The sequence below is a fragment of the Manis javanica genome, chromosome 14 (genome assembly GCF_040802235.1).
Source record: "Manis javanica isolate MJ-LG chromosome 14, MJ_LKY, whole genome shotgun sequence".
NCBI classification, from domain to species: domain Eukaryota; kingdom Metazoa; phylum Chordata; class Mammalia; order Pholidota; family Manidae; genus Manis; species Manis javanica.
Genome location: NC_133169.1, coordinates 44734496 through 44759123, shown reverse-complemented (window position 1 = coordinate 44759123; position 24628 = coordinate 44734496). Strand labels below are relative to the sequence as shown.

Sequence of the window (24628 nt, the reverse complement as noted above, 5' to 3'; positions counted from 1 at the left end):
TATGTTTAAAGAAATAATTGCCAAATTTTTACAAATTTGATGTTAACTATAAACTACTATGTCTGAGATAAATGTACTGAAAGCAAAACAAATGTGAAGAAAGCTTCACAAAGACACATCGTGGTAAAATTGCTCCTAGTTGTTAAGAGTAAAACTGAAAATAAGCTGGAGAAAAAAATATATAAAAGACAAAGAATAAGTTTGATTGTAAACTTTCATTTAAACAATATAAGTAAGAAGATAAAGAAACAACGTTTTCACAGTATATAGCAAAAATAAAAATGTCCCAGGAAGAAATAATATCTGTACAACTCTAAGGAAATGAAGTGATGTCCAGGACAGTCCAGGAATTAGTCCCTTCACCAAAACTATTGTTCTGGAAATACCTGTCAGGAAAAACTATATCAGAACTCCAGAATAACATTTGAAACCTTCAAGAGCATGTCTAAGCCTGAAAGATACTTCCAAAGTTTGCTGAAATCTGATGTTTCACAGAATGACTATCATCCCACGTTACTCCATCACATGACAGACAGAAATGGACATTGTGGCCTGTGTTCCTACTTTATGTGTGGGAGTCACATTGGTCTGTAAGAACCTTGTCCTATAAGGATGTGCATTGTGTTTTGCTAAGTCACACTTTTCACTCTGGGATGGCCTCAGGGATGACCATTGTTTTAATAACCCCCAGGCTGATCTACTTTTCAGCTACCATCTCTTCAAGAACATGAGTAACATAGGCAAAAGAGCATTGGTAAGTCCAGATTTTGTAGAGCACGATAAACTAACCTGTCATAAAAGACATGCTGACAATACCCTCAAACAAAAAAATGTTTTTCATTAAAAAATTTTAAAAATTTATTTTCCCAGGAGCACATGCAATATTCTACATATATACCTGATATTTTGCCAGAAAACAATTGTCAACATAATATGTCAAGTTACAGCTGACACCATGGAAATATGAAGAGCTTTTAGAGAATTATATGAAAAATTACATGCTGCAACAAATCTTTATTCACATAGGAAAAAGATTTTCTTTTTATATCTTAATTCACTTACAGCATGAGATGGTAAGGCAAAAAATTACTACGTATAATCTTATGTTAACTTTCAACAAGAAAAAGAAATTATTCTTACACAATCCATGATCCAATTCAAATTATTAAATACACCTAATTTATTTATATACCCTTTAATGTATAAAACAATTATGTGGCTTAAATTTTAACTGTATCTGAATTTTGGATTAATATTTAATAGGAACTCAATTTCCACATTTATTATTGAAAGAAATATTTCCAATCACACACACATACAAATTCTTTTAGGGAAATGAAGCATTCTAATAAACATTCTACCCAAAGCACTCTTAATGTCCCTATTTCTTAGACTAAAGATAATAGGGTTTGCAAAGGGGGACACCATAGAATAGAACATGGCGTTGAGAAGGTTTTGAATGGTTGATACATGATGGAAGAATCCTGATGGATTTTGAGATGATATCATCAACATTTGAGTAGAAAGACTTTGAGGCAAGTCCAGAGTGGGGAAAAAGCAAATGTTCTACACGCCAGCGTCACAGTCCCAAAGTGGTCTTCCGTCTCTCCAGTGAGGAGAGGTGTCGTGAGGAGGCGATGCGCTACTTCAAAATAGTGATGATTCAAGAAATAAAGCAAAAGAAGCAGATTAGTCTGAGCAGTAAAAGATAACATGGATAAAGAGTAAGCTAAGCTGATTTTCAGTGTTTAAATCTTAGTAAGTTAACTGAATTAACTAAATTAAACTTCCAAAGCTTCCATGCCCTAATAGTTTTGTATTGGGAATAAGAAGGAAGGTGGCTTCAAAAACTTCATTTCTTTGTTTTTCTTACATTTTATATATTCCAACAGTTTCATTTAGGCATAATTGATATACAAACTATGCATATTTAGCATATTCAGTTTGATATGTTTGGACATATGCAAACACTTATCATACCGTTAAGGTTATGGGCATATCCAACATCTCCCAGAGTTTCCTCGTGTTCCTATGTGTGTTTGTGTGTGAGCTTGTGTGTGGTAGGAACACTACATGAGATCTACTCATTTAATACATTTTGAAATGCACAACACTCTGTTGTCTGGGTTGGTCAGTGGCAGCAGAAAGAACTACTCAAGATAGGAAAGTCAAGAGAGGTGAGAGGGAGGCTAAGGGAGGTTTCCCTGAACTGCTGTCAATCTCTCATATTTATTGAGCATACATTTAGAAAAACAATGTACAGCACATCAGAAGGCTTTTTGACAAATAGGATGTTGCAGGGTATGTGCAGGCAATCAGGTAGAGCCATTACCATGACTTCAAACAAAATAAAACCCCATGCACCCAGTAATAGACAAGCGAAGCACATCATGCTGCAAAGGGAACAGTGTTCTGCTTGCAGTGTGGCCCTACCGCTTTCTAGTTCCGGACTTAGCCGTTTGGTTCCCCACGGATCCCCCTTTTATGGTTCTAATATCCATCAGGCTTCTCAGACAACAGCAATGTAACCAGCTGTTGCTCATGATGCTTGGAGTCGATCATAGTGATACAAATCATTTATAAGGCTACAAGAAAAATGAAAATGATTAAGAGACAAAGAGCTACAATGACCCAATACATAAATTAATGATATGGAACCAATTTGTTGGCTAACTATTTCATGATATTGGATAAATCTGTTCAACCTGTATTTGTGTTTCTGGTTAGATATGAAGTAACTGTTGATGTAATTGAGTAGAGAGAGCATTAAGTTCCATCTGAAGATTAGAGGAAAAGGCTCCTAGCAAGTGTCAATTTACAAGGCCCCATTAGGGCTGAGACTGATCATATGGTGATGGTGTGACCAGATTTTGTCATGTTGTCAGTTGCATTGCATGTGTTGTTGATCAATGAGAGCTTGTTGTTAGTCCCCAAGCCACTCAAGAGCAGCCTCCATAGCTGGCAGCCTCTGCGTAATGCCATTATCAGTTTGTGTTTGTGTTATCATTGCTCAAGTGATGTTAGTCATAACATGGTTAACTACCTGTGGGTAAAATTGCAATATTTCCAGAATCTCTCACCTGGCCTTAGTGCATCCCCATATCAGTAGGTAATTTCCAGGGGAGCCCAGCATATCTGACAGTAGAGATTGGGTGGGGTCCCTTTTTGCAGCCAGGTTGTGAGAGACACAGGTAAGTATAAGTGGACAACTGCTTGTGAGCAATAAACAGGTTTCTCCCCTTTTATTTCTCCCTTTGACAGATTTCAGGTCAAAGGTAATTTGCCCCAGGCTGGGAAAATATTCCCCCCCCAGAGTTACACTACCTTAGCCGTGTGGATAGATTCTTTAATAACACTGCTGCTACAGAGGCAGTAGCTAAAATAATGGCTGCAGAACTGAGGAAGGCAATGCGCCATCCAGTAAATCTCTTGGGTCTCCATTTATACATGACTAGAGTCAATTTAGCAAGACCATTAGACCCTTCCCAGGGTGGTGTCAAATTTACCAGTTACCAAACTTGAGGATGTCTTTTTAATATAACCACATATGAAATACTCTGTTTAGTGACATGATAATGGCTAAAGCAGGACATATACCAAGCCATGGAAGTCACCATAAAAATATAATGTGTCATCAAAAATTTCATCTAAATTGTTGCTTGTCATTTGGAAGATGTAAGGATGAGGAGTCCCCCGTAGCATGCTGTTAGAGATACTATGGGTGAGATACATGGGAGAGCAAGTCCAAGGGGGAGAGTCTGGGGCAAGATAGTTCTGAAACCAAAGTCAGCCAAAGGGAGGAGTAAAGGGGGAGAAACCCAATTATTGTTTACAAGCAGTTTTCCACCTCTGCTCACCTGTGACTCTCGCAACATGGCTGCAAAAAGGGACCCCATCCAACCTCTTGGGTCCAGTCATGCCCTCACTCCCCCTTGTGATCACCTATAGATATGGAGATGGCCTACTTCTCCCCACCCCTAGGAGACACCTACTGATACGGAGATGCACTAAGGCCAGGCGAGAGATTCTGGAAATACTATAATTTTACCCAGAGGGGGGTCAATTTCTGAGGTCTGACTGCAAAACTAATTTGGCAGAATGATGTTATGCATTATACATTTGGCCATAAGAAATATATACATGTGTCTGTAGATACTTTTTCAGGATTCATAGTAGCCTCCATTCATACTGGACAAAATGCCAAAAAATATCAGTCATTTCTTATGTGCATTTGTGCAGACATAATTGACATATAACTGTGCAGGTTTAATGTATGCAACATGTTGATTTGATACACATATGTAGCAATGTAATTACACTGCACAAATATAGCAATATAATTACACTTTAGCATTAGCTAACATGTCTATCACATCATAGAATTGTGATATTAGGTTGGCCAAAGCTCCCAAAACAATATCTAAACTCAAAGATACAAGTAAAATGATTCATAGTAAAATAATGACTAATATATAAGCCAAGTGTCAAGATAAGTGGAGAATAGGAGCTATTTGCCATACACCAAATTAATTTTTTAATTAGATATTAATACATGTTGATAACAACATTGTCAAATATAAGAGGTATGGCCAGAAACCCAAATAATATTTTTATAGTATCTATAAGATAATTTCCATAGGTATATTCAATATGAGAGGCTATATTTCAGTATTAATATGAAACATGCAATTTAGACAAAAATAAAACACAACTTATAAACATAAGATAGCAACTAGAAAGCCTGGCTTGGTGTGTTACAAGACATGGGGTGATCCTAGTGGTGACTCCCTGTAGCTGGCGTCCCAGCTGCTGAGCTGGGTGCAGACGCTGAAACATTCTGCATGAGAAAGCAAGGGATTGAGACTGGGCTGTGGGCCACATGCTGTGACACAGCACTCAGCACACATTTAAACAGTTTATTCTCAGATACTTTCATCATTTAAGAAAAACAAAGTTTGATGTTTATTGTATAGTAACATCTATTAGAATTAAACATACAAACACATTTTCCTCTGCATACTTTCTTTTGTTAAAGTAATTAGATTATAGATGTAAAAGTTTATTAATTTTTCAAATAAAACACAAAGGTATACAGCCCCAAAACTGTCTACACTTGCAAAGCATGGAAATAAATAACTCTTCAGTGTAATTCCTTTCCATCTGTATTATTAAAAATCAATAAAACATTTTCATGACAACTAAAAAAGAGCATGAATTTTTATTCAACAATTATATTTGATGTAGAACTGCTTGTGAGTTTACTCAATCAGGGCCTTGAATCATGACTGTCACAGGTTGTGCAATGAAAGATTTCATTCTTACAATAGACCATGGTTATCAGTATATTTAGATATCATGATAATAAAACAACTTTCTTTCCTAATAGTTTTCCCTAAGAATTCCTGCTGCCATTCCTGAAATACTACTACTCAACTATACACTGAATAAAACATTATATAAGCAGTACTTGCCTGTGAAGTTTTTAAGGATACTGAACACAAAATCTATTTTATCTCTGAGAGGTATCATACATTGTGAGTCTAAACCAGAGCTTTCTTGTCCTCTCTGCATCATTATTAGCTCCTCCTGGGCCAGCGTTTGGGTTCCCTGTGCCTCATCCATCACATGCAATCTGTATCCCCTGGGCAGGAGCACCGGTGGCTGAGAGCAGCAACCTAAGGGCCATCTTCTTAGTCTTTGTCTTTCTAAATGATTAGATTACAGTTTAAAACAATGTAGTTACTGTTCATCGCCATATGTTTTCTGGATGCGGGACAGTGACCTCTGAGTCCCTCCTGCGTTGTGCTGAGCGCCGTCTCCTGCCCACGGCTTGCAGGCTTATTCATGGGGACTAAGAAACAGATTTTACGTTGTGTATGTTAATGATATGGTTGGACCTGTTTATAAGTGTAGGATTTTATTTTGCATGTGAACATATATATTAAATAATATATACATTTTTGGTACAAATATGAAAAAATAAGATTACATTACATATTGGAAAAAAGAAGAAGGCATATTTCAGAGTTAGAGAGTGATGAGTTTTAATCCTACCTTTGCTACTGAAATCAATATGTAAATGGGGAAAATAATTATCTTTCCAGGCCTTAGTTTATTTATAACAAAATCAGTATGATAAGACAAAAGTTCACTCTTACTACTAATGTTAACACTCAAAAGAGCATAATGCATACAGTAAATATTCAATTTGCTCAAGGAAAAAATTCTCTTTATATGATTAGAGCTTATTTATATATACCATACAGTACCAAATAATCATATGTCTAAAATTATAAATTTACCTGAATTTGTGGATAATTTTTTATGGGTACTCTTTTTCTCCACTTTGATTTCTGAAATAATTCTTCAAGTCAAACAAAAATGCCTGTTTAGTAGCAATTGAAAATACTTTTGAACATTCTGCCTACAGCATTCTTTATCTCCCTGTTCCTCAGGCCAAAAATAAAGGGGTTTATAAAGGGTGGGACTACAGAATAGAACATGGCCATGAGCAAAGTTTGGATGGTTGATTCATTTGAGACAGGACCCAATACAGCAAACAATCCAGAAATCACAAGAAGAATAAGTGTAGCTACCTGGGGAGTGCAGGTGGACAGGGCTTTGTTCCGGGCTACCACAGAATGCATGCGGAGCACAGCTGAAAAGATGTGAACATATGAGGTGAATAAGATGACAAAAAAGAACAAGACAATGCAGGCGCTCAGAGCCAGGACCACTGACTCAGAAAACTGCAAGTCCTGGGATGAGATGCTCAGGACTTGAGGGATGTCACAAAAAAACTGGTGGATCACATTGGACTCTGTGAAGGGAAGCCTGAACACGGTCCCTGTGTGGACAGCAGAGTAGACCAGCCCACTGGCCCATGAGACACCTGCCACCTGTGTGCACAGACGTGGGGTCATGGTGAGCCCATAGTGCAGAGGGTGGCAAATGGCAACATAGCGGTCATAGGACATGACCACAAGGAAGAAGAAATCTGTGGCTCCAAATAATATAAATAAGAAAGTCTGAGCAGCACATTCTGTGAGAGAAATCAGTTTACTGCCCATCAGAGAATTTGTGATAGATTTGGGGACAGTAACTGAGATGTAACCAAAGTCTATCAGAGATAAATTACCTATAAAGAAGTTCATAGGGAAGTGAAGATGTGAATCCATCACAATGACAGTAAAGATCACCAGATTTCCAGCCAGGGCACCCAGATAAATCACTAAAAATATTAAACCTTGCCCTAGTTGGAGCTCCCGGGAGCTGGAGATGTCCATGAGGAAGAACTCTGTGAAGACGGTGAGGTTCTCTGCATATGCCAGCATGCTGCAGTGACCTGTAGTTGATGCATAAAGTAATGAGATGATGTTACAATCAAAATGAAGACAGTGCTAAATGACACTTCTATGCTAGATTTTCATATACATTGCTTTACTGAGATTAAAGATGCATATGGAGAGATGGTATAAAACTCTCAAATCTCACCACTATTTTGGGTATTGATATTTTTTCTGTGATACCCCTCTGCATTTAAATTTTAAATATTAATAAATGCGTATGCCTTTTCTTCTGTTAAAGCACCAGCTCTTGGTTTCTTTGGGAGACCCAACAATAAACCTAACAGGGAGGAGGGAATGTATTTCACCCTCTACACATACCTCATATAAGTTTATAGATTGTAGAGTGCTTGGTAATTGGTAAGGTGAAAGACTCAGGGAACAGGAAAACACAAACACAGTAATAACATTGAATGTTCTTTGTATACCTTGGAGATTTTATGGTTTTCTCCAATAAAATACAGAACTAAAATTGTATCCCCATAAAGGAATGAGCCCTCAGATCACAGTCATACCTGAGGACTGAGGTAGGAGCTCTCTCTTTTGCACAGCACTCTTGCAGACACAAATCCAGGACCATCCCATTGTTCTTCAGTGAGCATGAGCCCCAGGCCCTTTCACAGAGGCGTATTTTTATTATAAACCATATGGAGAAATGGGCATGGGGCTTCTCTGAACTGTTTGGTGATCACTCTCTGGAGGCACAGTTGTGCTTCTGAAAAGCCTCAAGGGGACTAGTGATTGTAGCCTCCTGAATAACTGACAGCCTATTGACACTTTGTTTTCTATAGATGTTTTGGCCAATCCATTGAGATTACTTAGGTCAGCAAGAGTCCATTTTTAGCAATGACATTTGAAACAGGTTTCATAAAACTTGAGAAAGCCCAAGTTCTCAAACGGTTTATGGGTCAGTAGTGGCTGAAGGAATAAATATATTTATAAAATGTGTGTTAATAGAGTGAAGTAAACCACATCAAAAGGTGTGTTCAACACACATCTGATTTAAGTTTACCAAACTTACCTGATGCAGACTCAAATTCACCCCTATAAGTGGTAAAATTAATGCAATACTTTAAAACTTTGGCAGCCACAGATTGAAAAATGAAAATGGCTATTATAGGACAATTTAAATTACTATCTATGATAGGATGAGTCCCTGGTGGGTAACTAATGAAGAGGTTATAATGAAAAAAAGCAAATGGACAAAATATCAAAATGATATTGAAAACTGTCATGAAGAATGTGTAGTACTCTGAATAAATTCTGAAAATAACTTCAAAACTGTATATTCTAAGAAGCTTGACACCAGTTAAGTAAGATATTAACAAGAAAAATATACCACTTAACATATTTCCCGATTTGGGTTACATACTCTTTAGAAGTTAATGAGTATGGAATGTAAAAATGGTTTAAAAAAGCATAGTGTAGGGGGTGGAGCCAGGATGGAGGCGTGAGTAGAGCAGTGGAAATCTCCTCCCAAAAACACATAGAGCTATGAAAATATAACAAAGAAAAATCTTCCTAAAATAGAGACCACAGGACACAGGACAACATCCAGACCACATCCACACCTGCAAGAACCCAGCGCCTTGCGAAGGGGGTAAGATACAAGCCCCGGCCCGGCGGGACCCGAGCGCCCCTCCCCCCGGCTCCCGGCGGGTGGAAAGAAACCGGAGCGGTTTTTTTTTTTTTGGCGAGCGCTTTTTGGAAGCCTTAAAGGGACGGGCCCCCGTTGCTAGGGAGGCAGGGTGGCAGGACCGGTGAGCAGGTGCCTGGGACCGGCGCCTGAGGACAAAGAATATCCCACATTTCTCCCTGCGGGACCGGCAGGCGGGTGCCTGAGACCTGTGCCTGAGGACAGAGGAAATCGCGCATTTTTCCCCTTTTTTTTTCTCTTTTTGGCGAGCGCTTTTTGGAAGCCTTAAAGGGACAGGGACCCCAGTGCTAGGGAGGCAGGGTGGCGGGACTGGTGAGTGGGTGCCTGGGACCGGCGCCTGAGGACAAAGAATATCCCACGTTTTTCCCTGCGGGACCAGTGGGCGGGTGCCTGAGACCGGCACTTGAGGACAGAGGAAATCGCGCGTTTTTCCCCTTTTTTTTTTCTCTTTTCTGCGAGTGCTTTTTGGAAGCCTAAAAGGGACAGGGACCCTGGTCCTAGGGAGGCAGGGCAGCGGGACTGGTGAGCGGGTGCCTGGGACTAGTGCCTGAGGACAAAGAATATCGAGCGTTCCTTCCCTGCGGGACCAGTGGGTGGGTGCTTTTTGGAAGCCTTGAAAGGACAGGGACCCTGGTGCTAGGTAGACAGGGCAGCAGGACCAGTGAGCGGGTGCCTGGGACCAGCACCTGAGGACAAAAAAAAAGAAAAAAAAAAAATCTCTTGTTTTTTCCTTTTTTTTTTTTTTTCTTTCTTTCTGTTCCCTCTCTCATTGTTGCTGTTGTTGTTTTGGTTTGGAGAGTGCTTTTTGGAAGTCTTAAAGGGGCAGGACAGGTCACTTAGACCAGAGGCAGGGAATCTGGGGATCTCTGGGCACTCTAACCCCCTGGGCAGCAGGGAGCACAGAGACCCCTTACGGAGATAAATAGCCTCCTGGCCACTCCCCCTCCAACGGGGCTCCACCATTTTGGAGGAACAGCCCCAGCCAGGCCAAGCCCACAGCAACAGCGGAGATAAATCCCAAAGCAACTGGGCAGGAAGCAGAAGCCCTGTCTGCGCACAGCTGCCCAGCACAAGCAACTAGAGGTCGCTATTCTCCCAGGAAAAGGCTACAAACCAACAAGAAGGGAAGCTCTTCCAGCGGTCACTTGTACCAGCTCTGCAAACTATATCTATCACCATGAAAAGGCAAAACTACAGGCAGACAAAGATCACAGAGACAACACCTGAGAAGGAGACAGACCTAACTAGTCCTTCTGAAAAAGAATTCAAAACAAAAATCATGAACATGCTGACAGAGATGCAGAGAAAAATGCAAGAGCAGTGGGATGAGATGCAGAGAAAAATGCAAGAGCAGTGGGATGAAGTCCGGAAGGAGATCACAGATGTCAGGAAAGAGATCACAGAAGTGAAACAATCCCTGGAAGGATTTATAAGCAGAATGGATAAGATGCAAGAGGCCATTGAAGGAATAGAAGTCAGAGAACAGGAATGTATAGAAGGTGACATAGAGAGAGATAAAAGGATCTCCAGGAATGAAACAACACTAAGAGAAATATGTGACCAATACAAAAGGAATAACATTCGTATTATAGGGATACCAGAAGAGGAAGAAAGAGGAAAAGGGATAGAAAGTGTCTTTGAAGAAATAATTGCTGAAAACTTCCCCAAACTGGGGGAGGAAATAATCGAACAGACCACGGAATTATACAGAACCCCCAACAGAAAGGATCCAAGGAGGACAACACCAAGACACGTAGTAATTAAAATGGCAAGGATCAAGGACAAGGAAAGAGTTTTAAAGGCAGCTAGAGAGAAAAAGGTCACCTATAAAGGAAAACCAATCAGGCTAACATCAGACTTCTCAACAGATACCCTACAGGCCAGAAGAGAATGGCATGATATACTTAATGCAATGAAACAGAAGGGCCTTGAACCAAGGATACTGTATCCAGCACGACTATCATTTAAATATGATGGTGGAATTAAACAATTCCCAGACAAGCAAAAGCTGAGGGAATTTGCTTCCCACAAACCACCTCTACAGGGCATCCTACAGGGACTGCTCTAGATGGGAGCATCCCTAAAAAGAGCACAGAACAAAACACACAACATATGAAGAATGGAGGAGGAGGAATAAGAAGGGAGAGAAGAAAAGACAGTGTATATAACAGCTCAACAAGCGAGCTAAGTTAGGCAGTAAGATACTAAAGAGGCTAACCTTGAACCTTTGGTAACCATGAATCTACAGCCTGCAATGGCAATAAGTACATATCTCTCAATAGTCACCCTAAATGTAAATGGACTTAATGCACCAATCAAAAGACATAGAGTAATAGAATGGACAAAAAAGCAAGACCCATCTATATGCTGCTTACAAGAAACTCACCTTAAACCCAAAGATAAGCATAGACTAAAAGTCAAGGGATGGAAAAACATATTTCAGGCAAACAACAGTGAGAAGAAAGCAGGGGTTGCAGTACTAATATCAGACAAAATAGACTTCAAAACAAAGAAAGTAACAAGAGATAAAGAAGGCCACTACATAATGATAAAGGGCTTAGTCCAACAAGAGGATATAACCATTCTAAATATATATGCACCCAATACAGGAGCACCAGCATATGTGAAGCAAATACTAACAGAACTAAAGAGGGAAATAGACTGCAATGCATTCATTGTAGGAGACTTCAACACACCACTCACCCCAAAGGATAGATCCACCGGGCAGAAAATAAGTAAAGACACACAGGAACTGAACAACACACTAGAACAGATGGACCTAATAGACATCTATAGAACTCTACATCCAAAAGCAACAGGATATACATTCTTCTCAAGTGCACATGGAACATTCTTCAGAATAGACCATATACTAGCTCACAAAAAGAGCCTTAGTAAATTCCAAAATATTGAAATTCTACCAACCAATTTTTCAGACCACAAAGGTATGAAAGTAGAAATAAATTCTACAAGGAAAACAAAAAGTCTCACAAACACATGGAGGCTTAACAACATGCTACTAAATAATCAATGGATCAATGAACAAATCAAAATAGAGATCAAGGAATATATAGAAACAAATGACAACAGCAACACTAAGCCCCAACTTCTGTGGGATGCAGCGAAAGCAGTCTTAAGAGGAAAGTATATAGCAATCCAGGCACACTTGAAGAAGGAAGAACAATCCCAAATGAATAGTCTAACATCACAATTATTAAAACTGGAAAAAGAAGAACAAAGGAGGCCTAAAGTCAGCAGAAGGAGGGACATAATAAAGATCAGAGAAGAAATAAACAAAATTGAGAAGAATAAAACAATAGCAAAAATCAACAAAACCAAGAGCTGGTTCTTTGAGAAAATAAACAAAATAGATAAGCCTCTAGCCCAACTTATTAAGAGAAAAAGAGAGTCAACACAAATCAACATAATCAGAAATGAGAATGGAAAAATCACGACAGACTCCACAGAAATACAAAGAATTATTAAAGACTACTATGAAAACCTATATGACAACAAGCTGGAAAACCTAGAAGAAATTTACAACTTCCTAGAAAAATACAACCTCCCAAGACTGACCAAGGAAGAAACACAAAAGTTAAACAAACCAATTACAAGCAAAGACATTGAAACAGTAATCAAAAAACTACCCAAGAACAAAACCCCGGGGCCGGACGGATTTACCTCGGAATTTTATCAGACACACAGAGAAGACATAATACCCATTCTCCTTAAAGTGTTCCACAAAATAGAAGAAGAGGGAATACTCCCAAACTCATTCTATGAGGCCAACATCACCCTAATACCAAAACCAGGCAAAGACCCCACCAAAAAAGAAAATTACAGACCAATATCCCTGATGAATGTAGATGCAAAAATACTCAATAAAATATTAGCCAACAGAATTCAACAGTATATCAAAAGGATCATACACCATGACCAAGTGGGGTTCATCCCAGGGATGCAAGGATGGTACAACATTCGAAACTCCATCAACATCATACACCACATCAACAAAAAGAAAGACAAAAACCACATGATCATCTCCATAGATGCTGAAAAAGCATTTGACAAAATTCAACATCCATTCATGATAAAAACTCTCAGCAAAATGGGAATAGAGGGCAAGTACCTCAACATTGTAAAGGCCATATACGATAAACCCACAGCCAGCATTATACTGAACAGCGAGAAGCTGAAAGCATTTCCTCTGAGATCGGGAACCAGACAGGGATCCCCACTCTCCCCACTGTTATTTAACATAGTACTGGACGTCCTAGCCACGGCAATCAGACAAAACAAAGAAATACAAGGAATCCAGATTGGTAAAGAAGAAGATAAAATGTCACTATTTGCAGATGATATGATACTGTACATAAAAAACCCTAAAGACTCCACTCCAAAACTACTAGAACTGATATCGGAATACAGCAAAGTTGCAGGATACAAAATTAACACACAGAAATCTGTAGCTTTCCTATACACTAACAACGAATCAATAGAAAGAGAAATCAGGAAAACAATTCCATTCACCATTGCATCAAAAAGAATAAAATACCTAGGAATAAACCTAAACAAAGAAGTGAAAGACTTATAATCTGAAAACTACAAGTCACTCTTAAGAGAAATTAAAGGGGACACTAATAAATGGAAACTCATCCCATGCTCATGGCTAGGAAGAATTAATATCGTCAAAATGGCCATCCTGCCCAAAGCAATATACAGATTTGATGCAATCCCTCTCAAATTACCAGCAACATTCTTCAATGAATTGGAACAAATAATTCAAAAATACATATGGAAACACCAAAGACCCCGAATAGCCAAAGCAATCCTGAAAAAGAAGAATAAAGTAGGGGGGATCTCACTCCCCAACTTCAAGCTCTACTACAAAGCCATAGTAATCAAGACAATTTGGTACTGGCACAAGAACAGAGCCACAGACCAGTGGAACAGATTAGAGACCCCAGAAATTAACCCAAACATATATGGTCAATTAATATTTGATAAAGGAGCCATGGACATACAATGGCAAAATGACAGTCTCTTCAACAGATGGTGCTGGCAAAACTGGACAGCTACATGTAGGAGAATGAAACTGGACCATTGTCTAACCCCATATACAAAGGTAAACTCAAAATGGATCAAAGACCTGAATGTAAGTCATGAAACCATTAAACTCTTGGAAAAAAACATAGGCAAAAACCTCTTAGACATAAACATGAGTGATCTCTTCTTGAACATATCTCCCCGGGCAAGGAAAACAACAGCAAAAATGAGCAAGTGGGACTACATTAAGCTGAAAAGCTTCTGTACAGCGAAAGACACCATCAATAGAACAAAAAGGAACCCTACAGTATGGGAGAATATATTTGAAAATGACAGATCCGATAAAGGCTTGACGTCCAGAGTATATAAAGAGCTCACACACCTCAACAAACAAAAAACAAATAACCCAATTAAAAAATGGGCAGAGGAACTGAACAGACAGTTCTCCAAAAAAGAAATACAGATGGCCAAGAGACACATGAAAAGATGCTCCACATCGCTAATTATCAGAGAAATGCAAATTAAAACTACAATGAGGTATCACCTCACACCAGTAAGGATAGCTGCCATCCAAAAGACAAACAACAACAAATGTTGGCGAGGCTGTGGAGAAAGGGGAACCCTCCTACACTGCTGGTGGGAATGTAAATTAGTTCAACCATTGTGGAAAGCAGTATGGAGGTGCATCAAAATGCTCAAAACAGACCTACCATTTGACCCAGGAATTCCACTCCTAGGAATTTACCATAAGAACGCAGCAATCAAGTTTGAGAAAGACAGATGCACTCCTATGTTTATCGCAGCACTATTTACAATAGCCAAGAATTGGAAGCAACCTAAATGTCCATCGGTAGATGAATGGATAAAGAAGATGTGGTACATATACACAATGGAATACTACTCAGCCATAAGAAGTGGAAAAATCCAACCATTTGCAGCAACATGGATGGAGCTGGAGAGTATTATGCTCAGTGAAATAAGCCAAGCGGAGAAAGAGAAATACCAAATGATTTCACTCATCTAAGGAGTATAGGAACAAAGGAAAAACTGAAGGAACAAAACAGCAGCAGAATTACAGAACCCAAAAATGGACTAACAGGTACCAAAGGGAAAGGAACTGGGGAGGGTGGGTGGGCAGGGAGGGATAAGGTGGGGGAAGAAGAAGGGGGGTATTAAGATTAGCATGCATGGGGGGAGGGAGAAAGGGGAGGGTGGTCTGCACAACACAGAGAGGACAAGTAGTGACTCTACAACATTTTGCTAAGCTGATGGACAGTAACCGTAATGTGGTTGTTAGGGGGGACCTGATATAGGGGAGAGCATAGTAAACATAGTATTCTTCATGTAAGTGTAGATTAAAAATTGAAAAAAAAAAAAAAGAAAGAAAGAAAGAAAGAAAAGGGGGATTACTCCTTAACAGGATAAAACTATTGGTAAATCAAAGATCAATGCATGCTTTAAGTATCCTTAATGTTGATCACTTAAAGGGTGTCAGATGATCAGCTATGGAGGTACTCTTTTCTGATAATATTCCTTTCTCTTAATTAAAAAAAAAAAAAAAAAAAAAAGCAGTTACTGTGTGCTGACCTCCAATGAGTTCTGCACAGTGGTATAGAGGGCATGTCAAAGTGTGGGCAAAGGGTCTGTTTGTTTCTATGCAGAAGATCAAGGCCTAGCTTGGACACCCAGAAAATGAACTAAGATACGATATGAGGAGGAGCTTCCGGCATCAGCACTCTCTGGAGGACTTGTGCCGGGGGATGATCATCAAAAAGCCTCTACAGGGATCCGGACGATGCTGCGGTTGTGGCTGCATCCAGCCCACCATCTCCTGGACTTGCCATAGGAATGAGGAGGGAGATGTCTAGGCTGGCATGTGCATACAGTGCGACAACGAATTTGACCGGATCTGTACTGTTGGAACTCAACCAGGAGTTGGGAGGGGTGCAAGTTGTAGCACTCCAAAATCTCATGACTATAGACTATCTATGGTTAAAAGAACATATGGGATGTGAACAGATCCCAGAAATGGGCTGCTTTAATTTGTCTGATGGTTCAAGTACAGTTGGACAATATCCATCATATCATAGACAAATTTTCACAAATGCCTAGGGTGCCTAAATGGTTTTCTTGGCTTCACTGGAGATGGATGGTAATTATAGATTTGCTTTGTTTATGTCACCGTATTCCTATTATGTTAATATGTGTGTGCAAATTGGTTAGTAGTTTAAAACCTATACATACTTAAGGTACTATACAAGAAGATATGTCAAAGAAATAATCAATCCTCCCATGTTTCCTTCATATGCTACATCTATAGCTTTTCTTCTTCCTTCCTAATTACAACCCTTAAATAGAATTTGTACCTCATATCGAATTTACCGAGTATCATAATTCCTCCAGGTGGTAAAGATACCTTGAGACAAGTGCTGGGCATAGAAGCCACAAGGCATAAATCTGCAAAGAAGTAAAAAAGCTAACCTTTGCAAACAATATGGCTTCTCTCTCACTTACCAACTTTACATTTCCCTGTATGGCCCCGGAAGATGACTGGTTAGCCAGAGACGGGTAAGATTCCTCAAGGGAGGAACAACCTAAGACAGGCACAGTCGCAGGGGGGCCATCAGGTGAGAATTTGGGGATCACCAGAGGTGAGGCTCAGAACCTCACCCCCCCTGCTTTGAGAGAAATCTTCAGCATCCGTGGATGTCTTGCTGCCCTTGTCTAGCCTGGATTAATACTTAGTCCATAGGCACACACCTGATCATCTGATCATCTACATTTGCCTTCTTACAGCACTAAACTATGTTTTCTACCTTTATCTTGCATCTACCTACCACTTCAGCATTGTATTAAAAATAAAAATAATAATAACAATAGGAGAAATGTGGGATCAACATATAAATCAAGTACAAAAATCAAACAAATATTCATATTTGACCTGATTGTTTATAGGTCATATTGCATGATCAAAACCGAAAATTTCTGTGATGAATGCCCTTGTACTGTTCACCATGTAAGAATTTATTCACTATGTAAGAATTTGTTCACCATGTAAGAACTTGTTCGTTATGCTTCAGAAGATTGGAGACTGACGAGAATTAGGCTTGAGATGGATTAATGATTGTACATTGAGCGTTGACCCCCCTATACTGAATTTTATTGTTGTTAACAACCATTTGATCAATAAATATGAGAGATGCCCTCTCAAAAAAAAAAAAAAAAGTATAGTGTACATTTTACTGTTTAACATCTTCAACAAGCAGATTAAAAAATCATAAAAAGCAATTATTAAAATTTCTAGGGCTGCAGTGTCCTCAGAAGGTGCCTCTGGGAAGAGCAGGGGAGGGTTGTGGACCACGGCACCCCAGTGCGGTAGCACCCCTGGTGAGAGGGCCCGCTGTGGGTGCCCGGCCCCGGGACTGTCTGTGCTCAGTCCCAAGCTGACACTGTCCACGCGTTCTTCCTTCTGGAATTACAGTTGATTTTCTCTCAGCAGGGAAATGATTGTTACTTTCTGGAGTTGGGGTACATGGACTTCATAGCAACAGCTCTTCAATAATTTCTGAACAGATGGTTTTGGTTATCCTATTTTTCTTCTAGTTTTTGTCCTTTTATTTAAAATACATAAAAGTATCTGTGTTAATATATACAATCAACCAATTATGGCCCCATTTTACACTTACCATGATGTATGTAAATTTGAAAACATAAATAAAATTAATAAAACCCTGGTGAGACTTACCAAGGACCAGGCCAGCTATTGAGTCTGGGAGGCTGAAGAAGCCCACGGCCCCGCCGGGGTGCGCTGCTGCTCGCTGCGTGTGCTTACATAGCCGCCTCTGCTTCATGATATTCTGGGGATTTATACACTCAGGAGTTTTGTGCAAATTTATGGGGAGATATGTCAAGAAGTTATCATTATAAATAAGAACATAAGATATTATAATAATGAAACACTCTTCTAAAACACAACTTTACCAAAATTGGCAAGATAAAATATTAGAAAAAGTAATGTTTCTGTCTCTACTAAATATTTGAATTTTCAACTAAAGTATCCTAATGGAGGAAATTCAAGAACTCATATTGAACTGTAAAAAATATTTGAGATGACACAGAATATCTCCATAGAATCTAAAATAATTTAGTACAGTTCAATACTTCCTAATTTTAAAAAATCAGCAAAATAGTAATGTTAGGGCCAACTTTATTCTCATAAACAGTAACTATAACAAAAAACATCGTTTCCTATATAAATATGAAATATTGTTTGATCTTTTTCTGCAATCAAGGGCAAAACTGCAATGCTATAACCTAACCCTGCTCTGGATTTCCTGACCAATGCAGAAAATATCTAAACAAATTTTGTTACAAACGCTGAACAAAATCATACAAAATATACTTACTGTGCATATAAAAAAGCTTATCAAAAATATTATTCCACCTCTAAAGTGTTGAAAAATATACCATTTGTAACAGCATGGGTTAGGCCACATGACATTATATTAAATGAAATATGTCAGACACAGAAAGTCAAATGCTGTATGATCTCACTTTCATATCAAAAAGCATCAATCTCACAGAAGCAGAGAGCTAAATGGTAGTTTTCCAGGCCTGGGGAAAAGGAGAAATGGGTAGGTGGCAAGACTTTAGTGAGACGAGTTCCCAAGATCTACTATACAACATAAAGTGTATAGCTAGCAATATTCTATTGTATTCCTGACATTTATTAAGAGAGTAGATCTTAGGTTAAATGTTCTTATCATAGAAAAATAATAATAAAGCAGCATAAGGAAACTTTAGGAAGTGATTGATGATAATGGCCTTGATGGTGGTGATGGTTTTATGGTTAATACTTATCCCAGAACTAATTGAATTGTATACATTAAATTAAAATATGTACATAATGCAGTAAAGTGATTTTTTAAATTGTTTATACAAACCATTACAATTAATAATAACCTATGCTATTACAAAAATGCTATTATAATTTTAATATAATGTATAAAGAATCAAGAATAAACACAGATAAAATCTATTAAAAATTTGCAAATCTTTACCCAGTTTTACACAACAAAATACCATCTACTTAAGGGAAGGATATCATTTCTCATGGATTCAAACTTGATTCTGTGTTTGTCACCCAATAATCCCAATGAGGATGATCACAAAACACAGAATGGTAGCATAAATCTCAGTAAAAATCAAGAACAGGATGAAACAAGAAAATTCATGAATCCATGGAAATTAATCAACATACTACTGAGCTTTAGTGGATCAAGTAAGGTATTAAAAGGGAAATAAAAAGGTGCCTGAGACTAACAAAAAATGGAAAGACAACATTCCATACTTATGGGATACAGCAAAACAATTCTGAGGGAAGTTTATACACGAAAATGCATATATCAAGAATATAGAAAGACTTAAAATAAACACCTAACTTTAAAACTTATAGAATTACAAAAGGGAAAACTTAATCCAAGTTTTCAGAAGTAAATAAATAGTAAAGATGGAAGCTGAAACAAATGTAGAGAATGGGAATAAAGGAGAGGTGATTAACAAGCCTGAGTTGGTTCTTTGAATCAGAAACATAATTAACAAAGTCTAGTTAGACTGATTGGGAAAAAATGAGAGAGGACCATAATCAATAAAATTATAAATGAATGAGGAAACATTAAAAGTCATACCAAGGAAATAAAAAGAATCACAAGAGACCACTTTAAACAATTGTATGCCAAATAGCTGGACAATATAGAACAAATGGATAAATTGCTAGAAACATACAAATAATCATGACTGGATTATAAACATAAAATCTGAACATATGAATAACAAGTAAGGAGATTAAATCAATAATAAAAATATCTGAAAATGAAAAACCCTTGATCATATGGCTTCAACAATGAATTCTAAAAAAAATACATTTAAAATATGAATGCCAGTTATTTTCAAAATTGGAAAAGATGAACACTCAGATTCATTTTAAGAGCCCAATATATCCCTGGTACCAAAGCAGGAAAAGGACACTAAGAGAAAAGAAACCAATAGGTCAATATCCTGGATAAATATATATTAAAGTGTTCTCAAGGAAACAGTATAAAAACCAAAGTCAGAAGCACATGAAAAGGGTCTTAAACCACAATAAGAAGACTGACCTCTTGGATGCCAGGATGATCTAACATATGCAAATAACAAATGTGATGCAACACATCAATAGAATGAAAGAAAAAATCATCATCTCAATAGCTGCCAAAGGTAAGTGACATAATTCAAATTTGTCCATGATAAAAACCCTCAACAAATTAGGTGTAGAAGACAGAACCTTACATGGTGAACTTCGTATATGAAAAGACTACAACTAACATCATACTCAGTGGTGAGCATTTCCAAGCTTTTCTTCCAAATCAGAACTAAGAAAGGGTGCCCACTGTTACTGCTCCTACTCCACAGAGTATGGGAAGTCCTAGTTGACAAATCAGGCCAGAAAATGAAAGAAAAGGCATCAGACTTAGAAAGAAAAAATGAAACAACTCTATTATCAGATGACATGTTCTAATATAGAGAAAAACATAGGCATTCCACCAAAAATGGTTAATCTAATAATCAAATTCAGTGTGTTGAATGACCCAAATTCAACATGAAAAAATATAGTAGAATTTTTGATACACAAATGAATATTTTCTAAAAAGTAAAATAATTTCAGATCCAATATCAAAAACAATGACAGAAAAAAATAACCAAGTAGGTGAAGGTTCTCTATACTGTAAATTATAAGACACCACTGAAAGAAATTGAAGAGGACACAAACAAAGGGAAAAAATCTGTGCATGGATTGGAAGAATTAAATCTATGAAATGTGCATACTAACCAAAGCCATCTATAGATTTTATGCAATCCCCGACAATATTCCACTGGAAATTTTTACAGGAAGAGAAAGAAATCCTAATCTTTCTAAGGAACCACAAAGATCCCTGAATAGCCAAAGCAATCCTGGAACAGAACAGCAGTGATAGTTACTTACTTCTTATTTCAAAAGATATTACAGTGCTAACAATCATAATAAAAACAGCATGGTTCTGGAAATAAAAACAGAATAGAGTGGTGGAACAGTATCGTGAGCCTAGAATAAATCCTTGCATATGCAGTCAATCACTACTTAGCAAAGGAGCCACACCAAACAAAATTTGATCATGACAGTCTTTTCTCATGGCAAAGGTGTAATTGGATATTTGCATGCAAAATAAGTAAATAGGACCCCACCCGACACCACTCTCATAAATTAACTAAAATAGACTAAAGAGTTAAATGCATGGCCCAAAACTATAAAACAGCAGGAAGAAAATAGGCTAAAATCTTTTTTGCATTGGTCTTTGCAATGATTTTTTGAATATGAGACATAAAGCACATGCAACAAAAGCAAAAGTAAACAAGTGGGATGATGTCCAATTAAAACACATCTGCACAGCAAAATAAACATTCAACAAAGTGAAAAGACAACCTTGGAATGGGAAATAACTACAAACCACATATCTTATATTTACAATCTACATATATTAATATCCAAAATAGATATAGAACTCATACAACTCACTAACAAATTAGTTAATCATCATCATCCTCCTCCAAATATAATGGACAAAAGGACCTGAATAGACATGTATTCAAAGAAGATACTCAGAAGGCAAGCAGAGTCAATAAAAGGTACTCAACTCTACTAATCTTTAAGGAAACACAACTCAAATCCAAAATGCAGTATCTCCACACACCTCTTAAAATGGTTATCATCAAATGACAAGAGGTAAGTGATTGTGAGAATGTGGAGAAAAGGGAGTCCATATTCCCTTTCAGTGGTAATACAAATTGGTATAGTCACTATGGAAAACAGTATTGGAATTTCTCAAAACATTAGAAATAGAAATAATGTATTACCCAGAAATTCTAAGTTTGGGCACATACAAAGAAACTATCCTGAGGAAATTACTACCTCATGTTCATTGTAGCATTATTTACAATAGCCAAAAACTTGAAACAACGCACATGTCTGTAAATGGTTGAATGTATAAACTGAGGTACATGTATATAATGGAAATTACCCAGCCATAAAAATTAAGATGTTACCATTTATTGCAAAGTGAATAGAACTTGAGAATATTATGCTAAGTGAAATATATTGGACAAAGACAAAAACTGTGTGATTTAACTTCTATGTGGAATCCATTTAAAAAAAGTCAAACTCAAACTATCAGAACAAACAGTACTACTGTGGTTTCCAGAGACTGGATTGTGCGGCAATAGGACATACTGGCCAAAGAGTGAAACCTTCTAGTTACAAGATGATAGGTCCTGTGGATTTAATGTACAGCATGTTGAATATAATTAGCAATATTGCATTATGTAATGGAAAGTTGGTGAGATAGTATATTTTAAATGTCACACAACAAAAATATGTAATTATGTGGGATAATGTATGTGTTAACCAACGTTATTGCTGTTGTTCACAATATATATGGCTTGAACATTTTCATGGTGTGCACCCTAAACTTATACAGTGTTACTTTTCTTTTTCTTAATTGAAATATTGTTGTCTACAATCTTGTATGGGTTTAAAGTATACAACACAGTGGTTCAGCAGTTACATATTGTTTAATCCTCACCCCAATTAAGTTGTTACTATATTTCAACACATGGTGTTACAGAATCATTGGCTATATTCTCTATGCTCTACTACTATCTCTGTGAACAATTTATATTATGATTAAGAATTTTGTACCTCTTTATCTCCATCAACCTCCCAACCTCCATCCTAACACCCCTATCATGGTACCACCAGTCACTCCTCAGTGTCTGTGAGTCTACTGCTATTTTGTTCATTCTGTTTTGTTTTGTTTTTAGATTCCAAAAATAAGTGAAATCATATGATATTTGTCATTCTTTGCCTGGCTTGTTTCACTTAGCATAATATCCTCTTCTGTTCATTCATATTGTCACAAATGGCAAGATCACTTTCTTTTTATGACTGAATAGTATTCCATTGTGTATATGTACCATTCTTCTTTATCCATTCATCTCTTGATGGATCCTTTGGTTGCTTCCATATCTTGGCTTTCTATTATGACTCAATAAACCTGATAAAAATGTGTGCTAGTTTGGCACAAGAAGAGACCCAGAGACCAGTGGAAGAGAATAGAGAGCCCAGATATAAACCCAAGCATATATGGTCAATTAATATATGATAAAGGAGCCATGGATATACAATGGGGAAATTACAGCCTCTTCAACAGCTGGTGTTGGCAAAACTGGACAGCTACATGTAAGAGAATGGAACTGGATCATTATTTAACCCCATAAACAAAAGAAAATTCAAAATGGTTCAAAGACCTGAATGTAAATCATGAAACCATAAAACTCTTAGAAAAAAACATAGACAAAAATTTCTTGGACATAAACATGAGCAAATTCTTCATGAACATACCTCCCCTGGGCAAGGGAAACAAAAGCAAAAATGAACAAGTGGGAATATATCAAACTAAAAAGCTTCTTTATGGCAAAGGACACTATCAGTAGGACAAAAAGACATCCTAGAGTATGGGAGAATATATTCATAAATGACATCTAAGATAAGGGGTTGACATTCAGATTATATAAAGAGCTCATGCACCTCAACAAACAAAAAGCAAATAATCCAATTAAAAAATAGGTACAGGAGCTGATATGACACTTCTCCAAAGAAGAAATTCAGATGGTCACAGGCACATGAAAAGATGGTCCACATAGCTAATCATCAGAGAAATGCAAATTAAAACCACAATGAGATATCACCTCATACCAGTAAGGATGACTAACATCCAAATGACAAACAACAACAAATGTTGGCGAGGATGTGGAGAAAGCAGAACCCTCCTACACTGCTGGTGGGAATGTAATCTAGTCCAACCATTGTGGATAGCAGTATGGAGGTTTCTCAAAAAACTAAAAATAGAAATACCATTTGGCCCAGTAATTCTACTCCTACGAATTTACCCTAAGAATGCAGCAGTCCAGTTTGAAAAAGACATATGCACCCCTATGTTTATCGCAGCACTATTTACAATAGCCAACAAATGGAAGCAACCTATGTGTCCATCAGTAAATGAATGGATAAAGAGGAGGTGGTACATATACACGATGGAATATTATTCAGCCATAAGAAGAAAACAAATCCTACCATTTGCAAAAACATAGATGGAGCTAGAGGGTATTATGCTCAGTGAAATAAGTCAGGTGGAGAAAAACAAGTATCAGATGATTTCACTCATCTGTGGACTATAAGAACAAAGAAAAAAACTGAAGGAACAAAACAGAAGCAGACTCACAGAACCCAAGAATGTACTAACAGTTACCAAAGGGAAAGGGACTGGGGAGGATGGGTGGGAAGGGAGGGATAAGGGGGAAAAAGGTACATTACAATTAGCACACATAAGGTAGCTGGGTGGGGGACATGGGAAGGCAGTATATACAGAGAAGACAAGTAGTGATTCTATAGCATCTTACTATGCTGATGGACAGTGACTGGGGACTTGATAATAGGGGGAGTCTGTGG

The 24628-nt window shown here is 37.8% G+C and overlaps 1 protein-coding gene across 11 annotated transcripts in view; it reads right to left on the bottom strand.

Moving 5' to 3' along the window:
* Positions 1–833: 833 nt before the first annotated feature.
* Positions 834–24628, bottom strand: part of LOC118974030 (olfactory receptor 14I1-like) — a 35024-nt gene continuing 11229 nt past the window's right edge. For 2 of the 11 annotated variants that reach the window (XM_073221324.1, XM_073221325.1), the window contains exons 4-5: positions 17795–17906; positions 4554–7345 (exon numbers count right to left, since the gene is read on the bottom strand). In XM_073221324.1, the coding sequence (XP_073077425.1) occupies positions 6390–7345; positions 17795–17906 (1068 nt within the window). In that variant the 3' untranslated portion in view covers positions 4554–6389. Of the gene's footprint in view, positions 1646–2433; positions 2586–4553; positions 7346–17046; positions 17661–17794; positions 18664–24628 lie in introns of those variants that run through there. The other 9 variants (XM_073221332.1, XM_073221327.1, XM_073221328.1 and 6 more) reach the window with 9 other exon arrangements.